This window comes from Hoplias malabaricus, chromosome 1, assembly GCF_029633855.1.
Source record: "Hoplias malabaricus isolate fHopMal1 chromosome 1, fHopMal1.hap1, whole genome shotgun sequence".
NCBI lineage: Eukaryota > Metazoa > Chordata > Actinopteri > Characiformes > Erythrinidae > Hoplias > Hoplias malabaricus.
The window spans coordinates 52,798,866-52,819,131 of record NC_089800.1 but is presented as its reverse complement, the minus strand read 5'-3'; the positions used below and the strand labels follow the sequence as shown (position 1 = coordinate 52,819,131).

General features: G+C 46.4%; 1 protein-coding gene across 1 annotated transcript in view; it reads right to left on the bottom strand.

Annotated features, from left to right (window-relative positions):
- grik1b (glutamate receptor, ionotropic, kainate 1b) overlaps positions 1-20,266 on the bottom strand; it is a 34,181-nt gene that overhangs the window by 11,885 nt on the left and 2,030 nt on the right. Inside the window, exons 2-7 of the mRNA XM_066666743.1 lie at positions 13,718-13,885; positions 13,078-13,335; positions 3,821-4,002; positions 3,034-3,087; positions 1,425-1,598; positions 557-700 (exon numbers count right to left, since the gene is read on the bottom strand). Coding sequence (XP_066522840.1) covers positions 557-700; positions 1,425-1,598; positions 3,034-3,087; positions 3,821-4,002; positions 13,078-13,335; positions 13,718-13,796 — 891 coding nt within the window. The 5' untranslated portion in view covers positions 13,797-13,885. The remainder of the gene's footprint in view (positions 1-556; positions 701-1,424; positions 1,599-3,033; positions 3,088-3,820; positions 4,003-13,077; positions 13,336-13,717; positions 13,886-20,266) is intronic.

Genomic DNA, 20,266 nt, shown 5'->3' with positions numbered 1-20,266 from the left:
GTGACTCAGTGTGTTACAGTGCTTTTGGGGAACTGGGTCTTGTTCAGCCCAGCTAAGCACACATTAAACACATGGCATTCTGGGAAAAGTCAAGTGCCGGAGTTGGATGCATGCTGGGAAACCTGGAGTGGTCCTCTGTGGAGATTTAGTCTCTTCATTATGTTACAAAGCAAATCCCACTCAATCCTCTCTCCTACACACACACACACACACACACACACACACACACACACACACACACACACACACACACACACATACACACACACACACAAGGGCAGTGGTGTGTTCAGTCATCCTCCATCTGTTGGCAAGAAACTACATCTTTGATCAAGATGTTTCAAATGAATTCCCTGGCATGAAAAACGCCTCACATTGCTGTGAGGATTTGATGGCGTTTAGCCACATAAACGTTACTGAAGTCAGGTACCTTTTGGTGACCTTGGGGTCATGTGTGGTAGCTACAGAGGGTCTATAGAGAAACTTTATGCCCAGCGGCGTTAGGTAACTGTAAGTAGGAGTAAAGGTAATGTCCAGCTGAAGGACTGCGTCTGACCTCTTTGAGCATGTTGATGAAGCGAGTGCCGAACCTCCAGGGTTTGTGGCGGTGACACTGCAGAGAGCTGATGGTGATCTGCGATGAGCGCTGAGACGCTGCTGCCAGCATGTACACCGCGTCATACATCAGTGCCGCCTCCGTCTGGACATAGCAGGAAGACAGGGGGAAATGAGAAGCATGCAGATCAGCCAAAACATTAAAATTACCTGCTTAATGTCCATTCACTCCACTGGAGCACTGTGTCCTTCTACAATTACCGACAGAAGTCAAATGATTAAACTACAAGACCCCCACAGAGCAGGTTTGATGTGGTGGTGGATCATTCTCAGCGCTGCAGTGACACTGACGTGGTGGTGGTGTGTTAGTGTGTGTTGTGCTGGTGCGAGTGGATCAGACACAGCAGTGCTGCTGGAGTTTTTAAACCCCTCAGAGTCTGGACTGAGAACAGTCCACCGACCAAAAACATCCAGCCGACAGCGTCCTGTGTCACTGATGAAGGACTAGAGGACGACCGACACACACTGTGCAGCGACAGATGAGCTACTGTCTCTGACTTTACATCTACAAGGTGGACCAACGAGGGAGGAGTGTCTCACAGAGTGGACAGAGAGTGGACACAATGTCAGTGTGACTGCAGCGCTGAGAATGATCCACCACCACATTACACCTGCTCTGTGGGGGTCCTGAGCGCTGAAGAACAGAGGGAAAGGGGGGTAAGGAAGTCTGCAGAGCAACAGGTAGACTACGGTCTGTAAATGTAGCACTACAGAGTGACCTCTATGGTCAGTGGAGCTGAGAGAATGGACAGTGAGTGGATTTTAATGACCTGTAAATGCTTGTAATAAGTAGAAACAGGGAGACTGACCGTCATGATGCCTTCGCTCAGTCCACTCTCAGGTTTGTGGGGAGCCTGCATCCTCTCCACCGTCCACCTCTCCAGGACGGATGAAACCTCGCGGTTATCCACGTTCAGGAGCCGGAAACCCGTCATGTTCACGCCACTGTAACGATACGGCTCCAGATCCAGAGAATACAGATCCTACATAGACACACACACACAGATACACACACACTACAGAGTGGGCACTCATTTCATCCAGCATTAATCAGGAATTTGTTCCTCTTTGACAGTCAGTGATAGTCTTTACACTGCTGTGAGGATTTGATGGCAGTCAGCCACAGGTCCGATGTTGATGTTGGATACCAATGTTATTGGATAGAGCTCCACAGCTCCACAGCCCAGTGCTGGGGGGCTTTTACCCCACTGGTCCACAGTTGGCATTGAGCATGGCGGTCTTTTGCTCATGTGCAGCTGTTTCAGAGCATCCCGTTTTAGGTTTTTCTGTATAGAGGACACACACTGTGTCCACAGGAGTTAGCTAAGTTCCATCAGGATAAAGTGAGTGTGTTATATACTCCTTGTCAAAAAATATACAGTTGCACCCAGAAGGAATCGACCGACCAAAACTTGGTGAGCGGGTCTGAAATCATGAGACAAGCAAATAATTTGAGTTTCACTCTCGGCTGTGCGTGTGATGTAAGCAAGGATGGGCTTTATCTCTGTACCTGACCGACAGTATAATGTCATGCCACTGCGCGTGCTTTCCATTCTGACTCCTGCTGTTGTGTTGGTAGCTTCTTTTACACGTCTGCCTCTGAGAAGGGTTTGAAAGCAATTCGAGCAGCTGGAAGAGTCTGAGAGGGGTAGAGCTCCAGGAAGTGGCACAATCTTATCGATGTATACGCCCCTGATGTTTGGATATTCCCATAGCATGCTAGGGTTAGCTGAAGACAGTGAACAGAAGAAGACACTCACCAGCGACATGAAGGATCTGGGAGACCTACACCAACCACAGAGAAGCAGAACTGAGGGATTGTCCGACATGTGCAGAGTGACCCAACAGCCATGACTGTGGACATTCAGCGAGCAGCGACGCCCTCTATGACTCAGCACCATCGGCAGACGGACGCATGATGAAGAATGTGATGGTGTGGTGCAGACTGTCATGGAGTCACTCAGAATAGCAGTGGGTCTTCAGTGATGAGCCCTGCTTCAGTCTCGGTGGAAACAACTAATGAATCTATGTGTGGAGGCACCGTGGTCAGCACCAAGATGACCGTCTTGATGTCACACGTCTCATGTCCAGAAGGTATGCCGGATCAACTTTGGTCTTCATTACCAGCACTTTAACAGAGTTACGTTATGTTAATGACGTCCTGCATCCAGTGACTCGACCTTCTCTGAACTTCTCTGATAAGTGTAGCTCATTAAATATTGCCCATATCAGTCTAAATTTGTAATATTTTATTGTTTGTTGTAACCTTTACCTTTTTACTGAATATCACTGAAATCCGACACTTCCTTCCAGGTGCATCTATGTTTCTGACAATGAGTGTATGTAATAAATATATACAATATGTATATGAATATAAGTATATAATGCATGTATAATTATGGAAGCCGAGAGGCTCACCAGCGTGGTGAAGAAGAAATGATAATACTCCGTCATCATCCCCATAGACAGCAGCTGTGGAGAGAGAAAACCCACTCTGGCATCAGCCATGTGAAGTTAAAGCAAGACAACAGGACAAAAAGACAGGGGTCATGGTTCATTTAGGAATCACATAAGAAAGAAACAGCCATTATGACCCCTAGTGGCTTGGATTTGTCAAAGGTGTTTCACTGATTTTAAATATGAACGCACCCATGTGGAGGAGCCCCAATCCATGGAGCGTAAACTGGTTCATTCAGGGGCTACAACGGCAGTGTGTGTGTGTGTGTGTGTGTGTGTGTGTGTGTGTGTGTGTACATACATGTGTGTATATGCATATGTGTGTGTTTGTGTGTGTGTGTTACCTGTTTTAACATCTCTGCTGAGGTGTGTGCGTGTGTCTGTGTGTGTGTGTCTGTGTGTGTGTGTGTGTGTCTGTGTGTGTGTGTGTATGTGTGTGTGTGTATGTACATACATGTGTGTATATGCATATGTGTGAGTGTGTGTTACCTGTTTTAACATCTCTGCTGAGGTGTGTGTGTGTGTGTGTGTGTGTGTACATACATGTGTGTGTGTGTGTGTGTGTGTGTGTCTGTGAGTGTGTGCGTGTGTAAGTGTGTTACCTGTTTTAACATCTCTGCTGAGGTGTGTGTGTGTGTGTGTGTGTGTACATACATGTGTGTGTGTGTGTGTGTGTGTGTGTGTGTGTGTGTGTGTGTTACCTGTTTTAACATCTCTGCTGAGGTGTGTGTGTGTCTGTTTTTTTTACCTGTTTTAACACTTCTGCTGAGGTCTGGTAGGAGCAGTCGAAAATGACACAGAACTCTTTCCCCTTCTTCATTTCTTTGAGAAGAGGCCGAGCATCTTTTTGTCCGACTGGAAGCTGACGGATCTTTATCTTGATGTTGTAACGAGATGGAGCTTTGATCAGCTCCTGGAGACGGATCAGACCTTGTCCACACCACAAACAAAAGAAAAAAACAAAAAAATGCTTTATGGTCACACTCGTCGAGGCATCTCCAGAACAAAGGTCTTATGGGGTGTTCCTGGTGTGCAGTGATCAACAATTTTGGTCAGTACTGAGCACTGCACACCAGGAAGGACCAAGAAAGGACAACCATGAAAGTTGACAGTCATAGGCTCTCAATACACACTGCGGTAGGCTCCATGACACTGTCACCATTCACTGGTCGAACTAATGAAGGCGTATAGTTCATTACTACCATTACCTGATCATTCTGTTCATCAGACTCAACACGCTCAGAGGAGAACACTAACCTCTGTTCATCAGACTCAACACGCTCAGAGGAGAACACTAACCTCTGTTCATCAGACTCAACACGCTCAGAGGAGAACACTAACCTCTGTTCATCAGACTCAACACGCTCAGAAGAGAACACTAACCTCTGTTCAACAGACTCAACACGCTCGGAGGAGAACACTAACCTCTGTTCATCAGCTCAACACACTCGGAGGAGAACACTAACCTCTGTTCATCAGACTCAACACGCTCAGAGGAGAACACTAACCTCTGTTCATCAGACTCAACACGCTCAGAAGAGAACACTAACCTCTGTTCAGCAGACTCAACACGCTCGAAGGAGAACACTAACCTCTGTTCATCAGCTCAACACACTCGGAGGAGAACACTAACCTCTGTTCATTAGCTCAACACGCTCGGAGGAGAACACTAACCTCTGTTCATTAGCTCAACACGCTCGGAGGAGAACACTAACCTCTGTTCATTAGCTCAACACGCTCGGAGGAGAACACTAACCTCTGTTCATTAGCTCAACACGCTCGGAGGAGAACACTAACCTCTGTTCATCAGACTCAACACGCTCGGAGGAGAACACTAACCTCTGTTCATTAGCTCAACACGCTCGGAGGAGAACACTAACCTCTGTTCATCAGACTCAACACGCTCGGAGGAAAACGCTAACCTCTGTTCATCAGCTCAACACGCTCGGAGGAGGACACTAACCTCTGTTCATCAGACTCAACACGCTCAAAGAAGAACACTAACCTCTGTTCATCAGACTCAACACGCTCAGAGAAGAACACTAACCTCTGTTCATCAGACTCAACACGCTCAAAGAAGAACACTAACTTCTGTTCATCAGACTCAACACGCTCGGAGGAGGACACTAACCTCTGTTCATCAGACTCAACACGCTCGGAGGAGGACACTAACCTCTGTTCATCAGACTCAACACGCTCAAAGAAGAACACTAACCTCTGTTCATCAGACTCAACACGCTCAAAGAAGAACACTAACTTCTGTTCATCAGACTCAACACGCTCCGAGGAGGACACTAACCTCTGTTCATCAGACTCAACACGCTCGGAGGAGAACACTAACCTCTGTTCATCAGACTCAACACGCTCAAAGAAGAACACTAACCTCTGTTCATCAGACTCAACACGCTCAGAGAAGAACACTAACCTCTGTTCATCAGACTCAACACGCTCGGAGGACAACACTAACCTCTGTTCATCAGCTCAACACGCTCGGAGGAGAACACTAACCTCTGTTCATCAGCTCAACACGCTCGGAGGAGAACACTAACCTCTGTTCATTAGCTCAACACGCTCGGAGGAGAACACTAACCTCTGTTCATTAGCTCAACACGCTCGGAGGAGAACACTAACCTCTGTTCATTAGCTCAACACGCTCGGAGGAGAACACTAACCTCTGTTCATTAGCTCAACACGCTCGGAGGAGAACACTAACCTCTGTTCATCAGACTCAACACGCTCGGAGGAGAACACTAACCTCTGTTCATTAGCTCAACACGCTCGGAGGAGAACACTAACCTCTGTTCATCAGACTCAACACGCTCGGAGGAAAACGCTAACCTCTGTTCATCAGCTCAACACGCTCGGAGGAGGACACTAACCTCTGTTCATCAGACTCAACACGCTCAAAGAAGAACCCTAACCTCTGTTCATCAGACTCAACACGCTCAGAGAAGAACACTAACCTCTGTTCATCAGACTCAACACGCTCAAAGAAGAACACTAACTTCTGTTCATCAGACTCAACACGCTCGGAGGAGGACACTAACCTCTGTTCATCAGACTCAACATGCTCGGAGGAAGACACTAACCTCAGTTCATCAGACTCAACACGCTCAAAGAAGAACACTAACCTCTGTTCATCAGACTCAACACGCTCAAAGAAGAACACTAACTTCTGTTCATCAGACTCAACACGCTCGGAGGAGGACACTAACCTCTGTTCATCAGACTCAACACGCTCGGAGGAGAACACTAACCTCTGTTCATCAGACTCAACACGCTCAAAGAAGAACACTAACCTCTGTTCATCAGACTCAACACGCTCAGAGAAGAACACTAACCTCTGTTCATCAGACTCAACACGCTCTGAGGACAACACTAACCTCTGTTCATCAGCTCAACACGCTCGGAGGAGAACACTAACCTCTGTTCATCAGCTCAACACGCTCGGAGGAGAAAACTAACCTCTGTTCATCAGACTCAACACGCTCAAAGAAGAACACTAACCTCTGTTCATCAGACTCAACACGCTCAAAGAAGAACACTAACCTCTGTTCATCAGACTCAACACGCTCGGAGGACAACACTAACCTCTGTTCATCAGCTCAACACGCTCGGAGGAGAACACTAACCTCTGTTCATCAGCTCAACACGCTCGGAGGAGAACACTAACCTCTGTTCATCAGCTCAACACGCTCGGAGGAGAACGCTAACCTCTGTTCATCAGCTCAACACGCTCAAAGAAGAACACTAACCTCTGTTCATCAGACTCAACACGCTCGGAGGAGAACGCTAACCTCTGTTAATCAGCTCAACACGCTCGGAGGAGAACGCTAACCTCTGTTCATCAGACTCAACACGCTCGGAGGAGAACACTAATCTCTGTTCATCAGCTCAACACACTCGGAGGAGAACACTAACCTCTGTTCATCAGCTCAACTCGCTCAAAGAAGAACACTAACCTCTGTTCATCAGACTCAACACGCTCGGAGGAGAACGCTAACCTCTGTTAATCAGCTCAACACGCTCGGAGGAGAACGCTAACCTCTGTTCATCAGACTCAACACGCTCAGAGGAGAACACTAACCTCTGTTCATCAACTCAACACGCTGAAAGGAGAACACTAACCTCTGTTCATCAGCTCAACACACTCATAGAAGAACACTTACCTCTGTTCATCAGACTCAACACGCTCAGAGCAGAACACTAACCTCTGTTCATCAGACTCAACACGCTCAGAGAAGAATACTAAACTCTGTTCATCAGACTCAGCATGCTCGGAGGAGAACACTAACCTCTGTTCATCAACTCAACACGCTGAAAGCAGAATACTAACCTCTGTTCATCAGACTCAACACACTCAAAGAAGAACACTAACCTCTGTTCATCAGACTCAACACGCTCGGAGGAGAACGCTAACCTCTATTCATCAGCTCAACACGCTCGGAGGAGAACACTAATCTCTGTTCATCAGACTCAACACGCTCAGAGGAGAACACTAACCTCTGTTCATCAGACTCAACACGCTCAGAGGAGAACACTAACCTCTGTTCATCAGACTCAACACGCTCAGAGGAGAACACTAACCTCTGTTCATCAGACTCAACACGCTCAGAAGAGAACACTAACCTCTGTTCAACAGACTCAACACGCTCGGAGGACAACACTAACCTCTGTTCATCAGCTCAACACGCTCGGAGGAGAACACTAACCTCTGTTCATCAGCTCAACACGCTCGGAGGAGAACACTAATCTCTGTTCATCAGCTCAACATGCTCGGAGGAGAACGCTAACCTCTGTTCATCAGCTCAACACGCTCAAAGGAGAACACTAACCTCTGTTCATTAGCTCAACACGCTCGGAGGAGAACACTAACCTCTGTTCATCAGACTCAACACGCTCGGAGGACAACACTAACCTCTGTTCATTAGCTCAACACGCTCGGAGGAGAACACTAACCTCTGTTCATCAGACTCAACACGCTCGGAGGAGGACACTAACCTCTGTTCATCAGACTCAACACGCTCGGAGGAGGACACTAACCTCTGTTCATCAGACTCAACACGCTCAAAGAAGAACACTAACCTCTGTTCATCAGACTCAACACGCTCAAAGAAGAACACTAACTTCTGTTCATCAGACTCAACACGCTCGGAGGAGGACACTAACCTCTGTTCATCAGACTCAACACGCTCGGAGGAGAACACTAACCTCTGTTCATCAGACTCAACACACTCAAAGAAGAACACTAACCTCTGTTCATCAGACTCAACACGCTCAGAGAAGAACACTAACCTCTGTTCATCAGACTCAACACGCTCGGAGGACAACACTAACCTCTGTTCATCAGCTCAACACGCTCGGAGGAGAACACTAACCTCTGTTCATCAGCTCAACACGCTCGGAGGAGAACACTAACCTCTGTTCATTAGCTCAACACGCTCGGAGGAGAACACTAACCTCTGTTCATTAGCTCAACACGCTCGGAGGAGAACACTAACCTCTGTTCATTAGCTCAACACGCTCGGAGGAGAACACTAACCTCTGTTCATTAGCTCAACACGCTCGGAGGAGAACACTAACCTCTGTTCATCAGACTCAACACGCTCGGAGGAGAACACTAACTTCTGTTCATTAGCTCAACACGCTCGGAGGAGAACACTAACCTCTGTTCATCAGACTCAACACGCTCGGAGGAAAACGCTAACCTCTGTTCATCAGCTCAACACGCTCGGAGGAGGACACTAACCTCTGTTCATTAGCTCAACACGCTCGGAGGAGAACACTAACCTCTGTTCATTAGCTCAACACGCTCGGAGGAGAACACTAACCTCTGTTCATCAGACTCAACACGCTCGGAGGACAACACTAACCTCTGTTCATCAGCTCAACACGCTCAAAGAAGAACACTAACCTCTGTTCATCAGACTCAACACGCTCGGAGGAGAACACTAACCTCTGTTCATCAGCTCAACACGCTCAAAGAAGAACACTAACCTCTGTTCATCAGACTCAACACGCTCGGAGGACAACACTAACCTCTGTTCATCAGCTCAACACGCTCGGAGGAGAACACTAACCTCTGTTCATCAGCTCAACACGCTCGGAGGAGAACACTAACCTCTGTTCATCAGCTCAACACGCTCGGAGGAGAACGCTAACCTCTGTTCATCAGCTCAACACGCTCAAAGAAGAACACTAACCTCTGTTCATCAGACTCAACACGCTCGGAGGAGAACGCTAACCTCTGTTAATCAGCTCAACACGCTCGGAGGAGAACGCTAACCTCTGTTCATCAGACTCAACACGCTCGGAGGAGAACACTAATCTCTGTTCATCAGCTCAACTCGCTCAAAGAAGAACACTAACCTCTGTTCATCAGACTCAACACGCTCGGAGGAGAACGCTAACCTCTGTTAATCAGCTCAACACGCTCGGAGGAGAACGCTAACCTCTGTTCATCAGACTCAACACGCTCAGAGGAGAACACTAACCTCTGTTCATCAACTCAACACGCTGAAAGGAGAACACTAACCTCTGTTCATCAGCTCAACACACTCATAGAAGAACACTTACCTCTGTTCATCAGACTCAACACGCTCAGAGCAGAACACTAACCTCTGTTCATCAGACTCAACACGCTCAGAGAAGAATACTAAACTCTGTTCATCAGACTCAGCATGCTCGGAGGAGAACACTAACCTCTGTTCATCAACTCAACACGCTGAAAGCAGAATACTAACCTCTGTTCATCAGACTCAACACACTCAAAGAAGAACACTAACCTCTGTTCATCAGACTCAACACGCTCGGAGGAGAACGCTAACCTCTGTTCATCAGACTCAACACGCTCAGAGGAGAACACTAACCTCTGTTCATCAGACTCAACACGCTCAGAGGAGAACACTAACCTCTGTTCATCAGACTCAACACGCTCAGAGGAGAACACTAACCTCTGTTCATCAGACTCAACACGCTCAGAAGAGAACACTAACCTCTGTTCAACAGACTCAACACGCTCGAAGGACAACACTAACCTCTGTTCATCAGCTCAACACGCTCGGAGGAGAACACTAACCTCTGTTCATCAGCTCAACACGCTCGGAGGAGAACACTAATCTCTGTTCATCAGCTCAACATGCTCGGAGGAGAACGCTAACCTCTGTTCATCAGCTCAACACGCTCAAAGGAGAACACTAACCTCTGTTCATTAGCTCAACACGCTCGGAGGAGAACACTAACCTCTGTTCATCAGACTCAACACGCTCGGAGGACAACACTAACCTCTGTTCATCAGCTCAACACGCTCGGAGGAGAACACTAACCTCTGTTCATCAGCTCAGCATGCTCGAAGGAGAACGCTAACCTCTGTTCATCAGCTCAACACGCTCGGAGGAGAACACTAACCTCTGTTCATCAGACTCAACACGCTCGGAGGAGAACGCTAACCTCTGTTCATCAGCTCAACACGCTCGGAGAACACTAACTTCTGTTCATCAGACTCAACACGCTCGGAGGAGAACACTAAACTCTGTTCATCAGACTCAACACGCTCGGAGGAGAACACTAACCTCTGTTCATCAGACTCAACACGCTCAAAAGAGAACACTAACCTCTGTTCATCAGACTCAACACGCTCAAAGAAGAACACTAACCTCTGTTCATCAGCTCAACACACTCGGAGGAGAAGACTAACCTGTGTTTATCAGCTTAACACGCTCATAGAAGAACACTTACCTCTGTTCATCAGACTCAACACGCTCAGAGAAAAATACTAAACTCTGTTCATCAGACTCAGCATGCTCGGAGGAGAACACTAACCTCTGTTCATCAGACTCAACACACTCAAAGAAGAACACTAACCTCTGTTCATCAGACTCAACACGCTCAGAGGAGAACACTAACCTCTGTTCATCAGACTCAACACGCTCAGAGGAGAACACTAACCTCTGTTCATCAGACTCAACACGCTCAGAGGAGAACACTAACCTCTGTTCATCAGACTCAACACGCTCAGAAGAGAACACTAACCTCTGTTCAACAGACTCAACACGCTCGGAGGACAACACTAACCTCTGTTCATCAGCTCAACACGCTCGGAGGAGAACACTAACCTCTGTTCATCAGCTCAACACGCTCGGAGGAGAACACTAATCTCTGTTCATCAGCTCAACATGCTCGGAGGAGAACGCTAACCTCTGTTCATCAGACTCAACACGCTCGGAGGAGAACACTAACCTCTGTTCATCAGCTCAACACGCTCAGAGGAGAACACTAACCTCTGTTCATCAGACTCAACACGCTCAGAGAAGAACACTAACCTCTGTTCATCAGACTCAACACGCTCGGAGAAGAACACTAACCACTGTTCATCAGCTCAACACGCTCGGAGGAGAACACTAACCTCTGTTCATCAGACTCAACACGCTCGGAGGAGAACACTAACCTCTGTTCATCAGCTCAACACGCTCGGAGGAGAACACTAACCTCTGTTCATCAGCTCAACATGCTCGGAGGAGAACACTAACCTCTGTTCATCAGCTCAACACGCTCGGAGGAGAACGCTAACCTCTGTTCATCAGACTCAACACGCTCGGAGGAGAACACTAACCTCTGTTCATCAGCTCAACACGGTCAGAGGAGAACACTAACCTCTGTTCATCAACTCAACACGCTGAAAGGAGAACACTAACCTCTGTTCATCAGCTCAACACACTCGGAGGAGAAGACTAACCTGTGCTTATCAGCTTAACACGCTCATAGAAGAACACTTACCTCTGTTCATCAGACTCAACACGCTCAGAGAAAAATACTAAACTCTGTTCATCAGACTCAGCATGCTCGGAGGAGAACACTAACCTCTGTTCATCAGACTCAACACACTCAAAGAAGAACACTAACCTCTGTTCATCAGCTCAACACGCTCGGAGAACACTAACCTCTGTTCATCAGACTCAACACGCTCAGAGAAGAACACTAACCTCTGTTCATCAGACTCAACACGCTCGGAGGAGAACACTAACCTCTGTTCATCAGACTCAACACGCTCGGAGGAGAACACTTACCTCTGTTCATCAGACTCAACACGCTCTGAGGAGAACACTAACCTCTGTTCATCAGCTCAACACGCTCGGAGGAGAACACTAACCTCTGTTCATCAGCTCAACACGCTCATAGAAGAACACTTACCTCTGTTCATCAGACTCAACACGCTCAGAGAAAAATACTAAACTCTGTTCATCAGACTCAGCATGCTCGAAGGAGAATACTAACCTCTGTTCATCAGACTCAACACACTCAAAGAAGAACACTAACCTCTGTTCATCAGCTCAACACGCTCGGAGAACACTAACCTCTGTTCATCAGACTCAACACGCTCAGAGAAGAACACTAACCTCTGTTCATCAGACTCAACACGCTCGGAGGAGAACACTAACCTCTGTTCATCAGACTCAACATGCTCAGAGGAGAACACTAACCTCTGTTCATCAGCTCAACACACTCGGAGGAGAACACTAACCTCTGTTTATCAGCTTAACACGCTCATAGAAGAACACTTACCTCTGTTCATCAGACTCAACACGCTCAGAGAAAAATACTAAACTCTGTTCATCAGACTCAGCATGCTCGGAGGAGAACACTAACCTCTGTTCATCAACTCAACACGCTGAAAGCAGAATACTAACCTCTGTTCATCAGACTCAACACACTCAAAGAAGAACACTAACCTCTGTTCATCAGACTCAACACGCTCGGAGGAGAACACTAACCTCTGTTCATCAGACTCAACATGCTCAGAGGAGAACACTAACCTCTGTTCATCAGACTCAACACGCTCGGAGAACACTAACCTCTGTTCATCAGACTCAACACGCTCAGAGAAGAACACTAACCTCTGTTCATCAGACTCAACACACTCGGAGGAGAACACTAAACTCTGTTCATCGGCTCAACACGCTCAGAGAAGAACACAATATGTGAACTCCATTTTTTGACTCCACCCACCAGTAGCGTCCTCGTAGACGACGGTGACGGTCTTCCACTTGTAAAACTGGACAACTTCCAGTACGGCGCGGCTGATGGGGGCGTAGTCCGGGTGAAGGTTGATGTAGAAGCTATCTTTATTGTCCACAGAGGGGTGTTTCCAGCGAGTCTGGATGTGTGGCACCTCCAGAGCGTTACAGATGGACTGCACCGCACTGACCGCGGAGCTGTGGGAGGGGCCAAAGACAGCAGCCACGCCCAGCCCAAGCTGATCACATGCTGACATCAGGAAAGAGAGATTGTGGTTACACATTACAACAGGCAGCACCCCTTATTGGGGGGTTTAACATGGGCTCAGTGAATTCTGGGTGGGTCCTAGGTGGGCTGCCTAGTAATTCGTATTATGTGGTCCACTTAATTTACTGGGCTGCCCATCCTGGTTCAATCACTGACCCTGGAGGCCATCCATATGTAAGTCCAGCATAAAACCCATGGTCAAATCTTACTGGTACCCAGCAGAGCGGCCCATGTGGACCCCACAAGTGTGTGTTGTCTGCATCATATATTCATAATAATCCCACCCCTGGCCCCTTGGGACTCATTCTGACCTGTGCTTATGGGATAAACCTGTCCTCCTAAAGCTGAACTGGACATTACTTACCTCTGCGAGACGCCTCGAAACTGTCAAACAAGTTGATGCGCTGGATATCGTAGGTGAGTGTGGTGTTGGGCATTAACATCCGGTTCCTATTGATGTTGGTCACTGCGAATTTAAACGCCAGTTCCTCCACACTGACCGGCTCGTTCTCCAACGTCTCGAAAATACCACCTTAAAAAACACACAGAAACAGAAATATGGCGTTCAGCTTCGAGAGCATTTGAGATGAGGAACTGATCTTGGATGATTCTTGGAGATGTAACATTGCAGAGGGCTTATGGGCCCTTGGCAGTGGGCATGTTGACCTTAAGCTCCAGGGAACATAATTCGGGTTCATGCTTTGCATCAACAATCATTCATGCATTCATTGTTTGTAACCTCTTATCCAGTTCAGTGTCGTGGTGGGTCCAGAGCCCACCTGCAAGGTGGGAACACACCCTGGAGGGGGTGCCAGTCCTTCACAGGGTGACACACACTCACACCGACCTACCGGTCGCTAATCCACCTACCAACGTGTGTTTTTGGAGCGTGGGAGGAAACCGGAGCACCCAAAGGAAACCCACGCAGACACAGGGAGAACACACCACACTCCTCACAGACAGTCACCCGGAGCGGGACTCGAACCCACAACCTTCAGATCCCTGGACCTGTGTGGCAGATATGCTACTTGTAGGACCATGTTGCCACATAACATAATGCAGTTTCTGCAGTGCTGAGCCCAGAGTAGCAAAGACAGACACTATATTCTCCCTAGTACAGCTCCGAGAAGCATCATAATGATTTTGAAGCTGTAATTAAAAGATAAATATACCACCTAGTGCTCCTTTAAGGGACTGAATTCCCTCAGTGTAAGAGGTTTTGATTTGTTTCAGGTTAAGGAGTCAGTCGGCTATTCTGCAGAGAGCTGTTTGTCTTTAGTGCATGTAAGGACATGACCCAGCACTTCACAGATTTTGCTGTGACAATGATGATCTCATTTCTCGTCCATCAGTAATCCACTTTACACTGACCACACAAGACAGATGAGCACAGAAACTGCACGAAAACATCACATGCTCTCTAGACACACAGAGCAAAACGACCAGGAATGTGTCCTCAAGTGGATACATAGCAAGTACATTCATTTATTGTCTGTGACCATTATCCAGTTCAGGGTGGCGGTGCGTCTGGAGCCTACCCGGAATCACTGAGCGCAAGACGGGACACACCCTGGAGGGGGCGACACACACATTCACTCACACACTCACACCTACGAACACTTTTGAGTCTCCAATCCACCTACCAACGTGTGTTTTTGGAGCGTGGGAGGAAACCGGAGCACCTGGAGGAAACCCACGCAGACACAGGGAGAATACACCACACTCCTCACAGACAGTCACCTGGAGGAAACCCACACAGACACAGGGAGAACACACCACACTTCTCACAGACAGTCACCTGGAGGAAGCCCACGCAGACACAGGGAGAACACACCACACTCCTCACAGAAAGTCACCCGGAGGAAACTCACACAGACATAGTGAGAACACACCACACTCCTCACAGGCAGTCACCCGGAGGAAACCCACATAGACACATTGAGAACACACCACACTCCTCACAGACAGTCTCCCGGAGGAAACCCACGCAGACACTGGGAGAACACACCACACTCCTCACAGACAGTCACCCGGAGGAAACCCACGCAGACACTGGGAGAACATGCCACACTCCTCACAGACAGTCACCCGGAGGAAACCCACGCAGTCACAGGGAAAACACACCACACTCCTCACAGACAGTAACCTGGAGGAAACCGACACAGACACAGGGAGAACACACCACGCTCCTCACAGACAGTCACCCGGAGGAAACCCACACAGACACAGGGAGAACACACCACACTCCTCACAGACAGTCACCTGGAGGAAACCCACGCAGACACAGGGAGAATACACCACACTCCTCACAGACAGTCACCTGGAGGAAACCCACGCAGACACAGGGAGAACACACCACACTCCTCACAGACAGTCACCTGGAGGAAGCCCACGCAGACACAGGGAGAACACACCACACTCCTCACAGAAAGTCACCCGGAGGAAACTCACACAGACACAGTGAGAACACACCACACTCCTCACAGACAGTCTCCCGGAGGAAACCCACGCAGACACTGGGAGAACACACCACACTCCTCACAGACAGTCACCCGGAGGAAACCCACGCAGACACTGGGAGAACATGCCACACTCCTCACAGACAGTCACCCGGAGGAAACCCACGCAGACACAGGGAAAACACGCCACACTCCTCACAGACAGTCACCCGGAGGAAACCCACACAGACACAGGGAGAACACACCACACTCCTTACAGACAGTCACCCGTTTGTCACAGCAAACTCAAACTTTTGTCAGTACATCATCCACTTGACCGCCTGCTGAAGTAACAACAGTTTCTAAAGCAATCAACCTTCAAAACTGAGACATTGCGTGGTGTGAGGGATAGTGGGTGATTTAGAGCAGGGGGAGAAGGGTGAAGATAGGAGGATTCATCAAGACACTGATTGTGGATCACTCCCCCACTGTGCTGACCACAGCTGGAGTTTATTTTCCCCAAAAATGCTGAACATTTCTGAAAATGTAGTAAATGTTTGTAACATTATTCATTCAGTCATTATAACTATAGACATTATAGCAAGATTATTCAAATTGATAGAACATTTTACTTGTTTTAAGTGATTTAATATAGAGAAATGTACTTATTCCAGTGGTCACTAATTTTGCTTTTTATTTTTTCAAGCGTCCTTCCTTAAAAGTCCAATATGGTTGACACTTGCAAAGTTATTGCTAACATTATACTGGAAATCTTCATATAAACCAGCTCTCACCCAACTACTGTCTACATAACAGGTGATGTGTGAGCGTAATACACAAAATGGATGCCATTACAATATCTATGTGGATGCTACACACTAGCGGTGTATGAGGCGATTACTTAATTTCAATAAAAAATTAAAGCATTGTATGTGTCTACAAAAGCACTGTGCAAGTGTCACATCATTCATTCATTCATTCGTTCATTTGTTCAAATGAATAAGACACTTTCTCAGTTGATACTAATGATATCATTGTAAATCCCATAGGGCCAATATTAGGACTGAGTCCCATTGAGGTTGTTTCTTAACTGATGTATAACCACAGCATTTCTGTAAATATAAAAGACCCAGATATGTCAGACAGTAGGAATAAATGTTAATGAATGTGAGAGAGAAATTAACATAAAGCCAAACAATAAACAGAATAAAACACACAAAAACACAGAAAACATAAATATGTAACTAAACAGACAATAATAAGTGTTTTATATAATTATTAAACAAAGGAAATTAATAAAGATAAAAGGTTAAGGATTTGTGTGAGTACACACACACACACACACTGAACACACACACACACACACACACACACACACACACACACACACCTGAACTAATTTCATTTCCAGCTTCTGAGGAAATTAAAATATTCATGAAGCACTGCGCTGTGTAGCCAATAATAATTTCCGCAATTTCTGCCTCCAATAAGTTCATTTTTTATGCAGGTTGGCCGCCAGAGTCCTGCTCTGAAAATACTTGGACTGAAATTCTAGATAGCTGTGGGCACTTATCATGTTAGCATGCTAGCTAGAAGCAAGCATAAGACAAGACAGGTCTGAGACAGTCAATGAGTGAGTGAGTGAGTGAGTGCCTAAGTGTGCAAAAAAGAGTATTTCTCTAGATGCATTCTTGGATAACAATATCTCAATATAATCTTATAAAATATAAAATGATTTATAAAATTATATTAATAAAAAAATAAAGAGATATGTAGTTTTTCTTGATGATACCAGAAACGGCATTGGCCCCTGCTATGTGGAACTGGCAAATGACCATGTGGCTTTAAAGGGCCATGTAAGAAAGAGAGAGAGAGAGAGAGAGCAGTGATGTGTGTGTGTGTGTGTGTGTGTGTGTGTGTGTGTGTGTGTGTGTGTATGTGGATGTGTTCATTGCATGTAAAGCACCAGAGGACAATGATGTCACTGTTTAGCAAGTACACACACACACACACACACACACACAGAGCTTTAAAAACCTTCCAGCACAACACAATCATGCACTGATATCTGTCTTCTACTTAGCTAATGCTACTGTTTTTAGCTTCAAGCTAATATACTTTAGTCCATGTTAAGAAATAACACTGTGTAATAAAGTGTGAAAGACTACACAATAAAAATATTAGAGACAGTTATTAATATTTCTATAAAATTTAACTCAACAATTCCACAGTATGATAACCCACAGTTAGCTACATGCTAATTCCCTTATGATCTTCGACTATGTCTTCACTACATTAGCCTCATGGCACGCAGAATTCAAAGAAAGAGAGAAATGTGAGAAGAACAAAAGAAAAAGGAAAGAGGAAAGTAGTGAACAGAGAGCTTAGTGGAAAACCGAGAGTGCAAACAGAAGGTAATAACAGAGCTGGAAAGATAAAGAGAACAAGAAAGAGGTCACAGACAAAGAGAGAGAGAGAGAGAGAGAGAGAGAGAGAGAGAGAGATGAAGTCAATAGTGTTTAGAAAGAGAGAGGGAGAGATAGAGAAACAGTAAATTATTATTAGTGGTGTGTGTGTGGTGTTAGCATGAAGGTGGGTGCTGTTTGGTAATATAATTGCCGTGTGCAGCATATGGTTGAGATTAAAGTGTTTCTCAGATTATTTGAGTTCGGATGGAGGGAGAGGACGATTAAAGGAGTGGAGGATAGATTACAGCACTCTTCTTAAACCCTGCATCCCTCGCTTTCTCTGTCAATAAGCCATATTCACCGCCCTCAGATAAGTCCCTGGGGTCTGGCCCAGATTAGTGTCCAACCCACATTTGAGATTAGACTCTGGAGGTCGGACACTTCAGAGAAACATGGAAATGTAATCTGCACAGATACTGCTTGATGTGAGGACACTGCGGTAATGATGCTGTACTGATGGGATGGTGTCGTGGATAACACCCCTGCTGTCCAAACTGGGGTTCAACTCCAGAGCTTAAAGAAATATACTACACCAATCTCTATATAAAATAACTGACCAAGAGAATAGAATACTCCAGAGCACTAATGCGACCATGCACAATGCCAAGAGTCCACAGGGAGGGTGTGGCAGCTGCTGGATCGGCCGAAGCTCTATGCTAAACAACATTTAGCCTAAATTAGCCATTAGCTCACATTGGAGATTAGATTCTGGAAGACTGGAACTGAATTTGCTTCAAATGTACTGATAATTTAAGTGAATAAAATGCTCATCAGTGCGGAGTAAACTCTGTTGTTGTTGCAATCTTGGTGGGATACTGTAGTGGATAACACAAGTGCTGAATAAGCACACCTTGCTAAACATGTTCATTAATCATGACATGTCCTGGTCAAATGATGTAGTAAACTATAAATTGACAAATAAAAAATAGATACAGGTTTTTCTTCCGATACAGTGACAATACATTTATATATTATTCACCAGCGAGGTATATAGCCCCTCACCACTGGGCTGGGGTGCCTTATACCCCTCACTGAGGTCCCTGTGACTGAATGCGACCCAGTCCTCATAAAAGCACAAAGGAGACATGTTTTTTTGGTGTAGAAATATAATAAAGAAATATACTTTAGAGAACAGTTAATAAGTAAAATAATGCACATTGTTAAACTAGCATCAGTGCTGTGTCAGAATTGTGTTCTAACCGTGAAAACCTAGCACAGAGTGATCTGTATAAACGTCTGGAGCCTCTGAACATCACACTGACCTCTGCCTGGTTTACAAAGTCACTGTGTTAGTTCAGCCTTAATCTACAGCCAAGTTATAAACCAGGATTACAACCAACTCTGCTGATTGAGAGATTATGGTGAGTATCAGCAACACAGGAAATCTACACCACTTACCAGAGGAAAAAGTAAAAAGAAAAGCCCCGCCCACTAAGCTTACAGCAGTTTAGCTCCGCCCATCCACCCTACAGAAGTTCAGCCCTTCTGTTTCAGCCTACAACGGTGTCGCCAGCCCTTTAGTCTCCAACAGTTTAGCCCCGCCTATTCTGCCTACTGCCATTTAGCCCCGCCTATTCAGCCTGCTGCTGTTTAGTCACGCCCTTTCAGTCTTTAGCATTTTAGCCCCGCCCATTCAGCATATAGCACTGTAGCCTCACCCATTCAGCCTAGAGCATATTAGCTTCGCCCACTCGACCAAATGCAGTTTAGCTCCACCCATCTTTTCCTACAAGTTTAGCTCCACCCATTCAACATGTAACACTAGCCCCACCCATTCAGCATATAACACTTTAGCCCCAACCATTCAACATGAAACAGGTAAGCCATTCCCTATAATCCTACAACAATGTAGCCCCACCCTTTCACCCTAAAGCAGTTTAGCCCCGCCCACTCACCCTATAGCAGCAGCACTAATGCAGGGTGTAAACTACACCAAACAAATATTTTTCCTTCGAGACCCAAATAAAACCCAACTGTCCTTCGGTGACACAAATCAGCAGCCGTCCC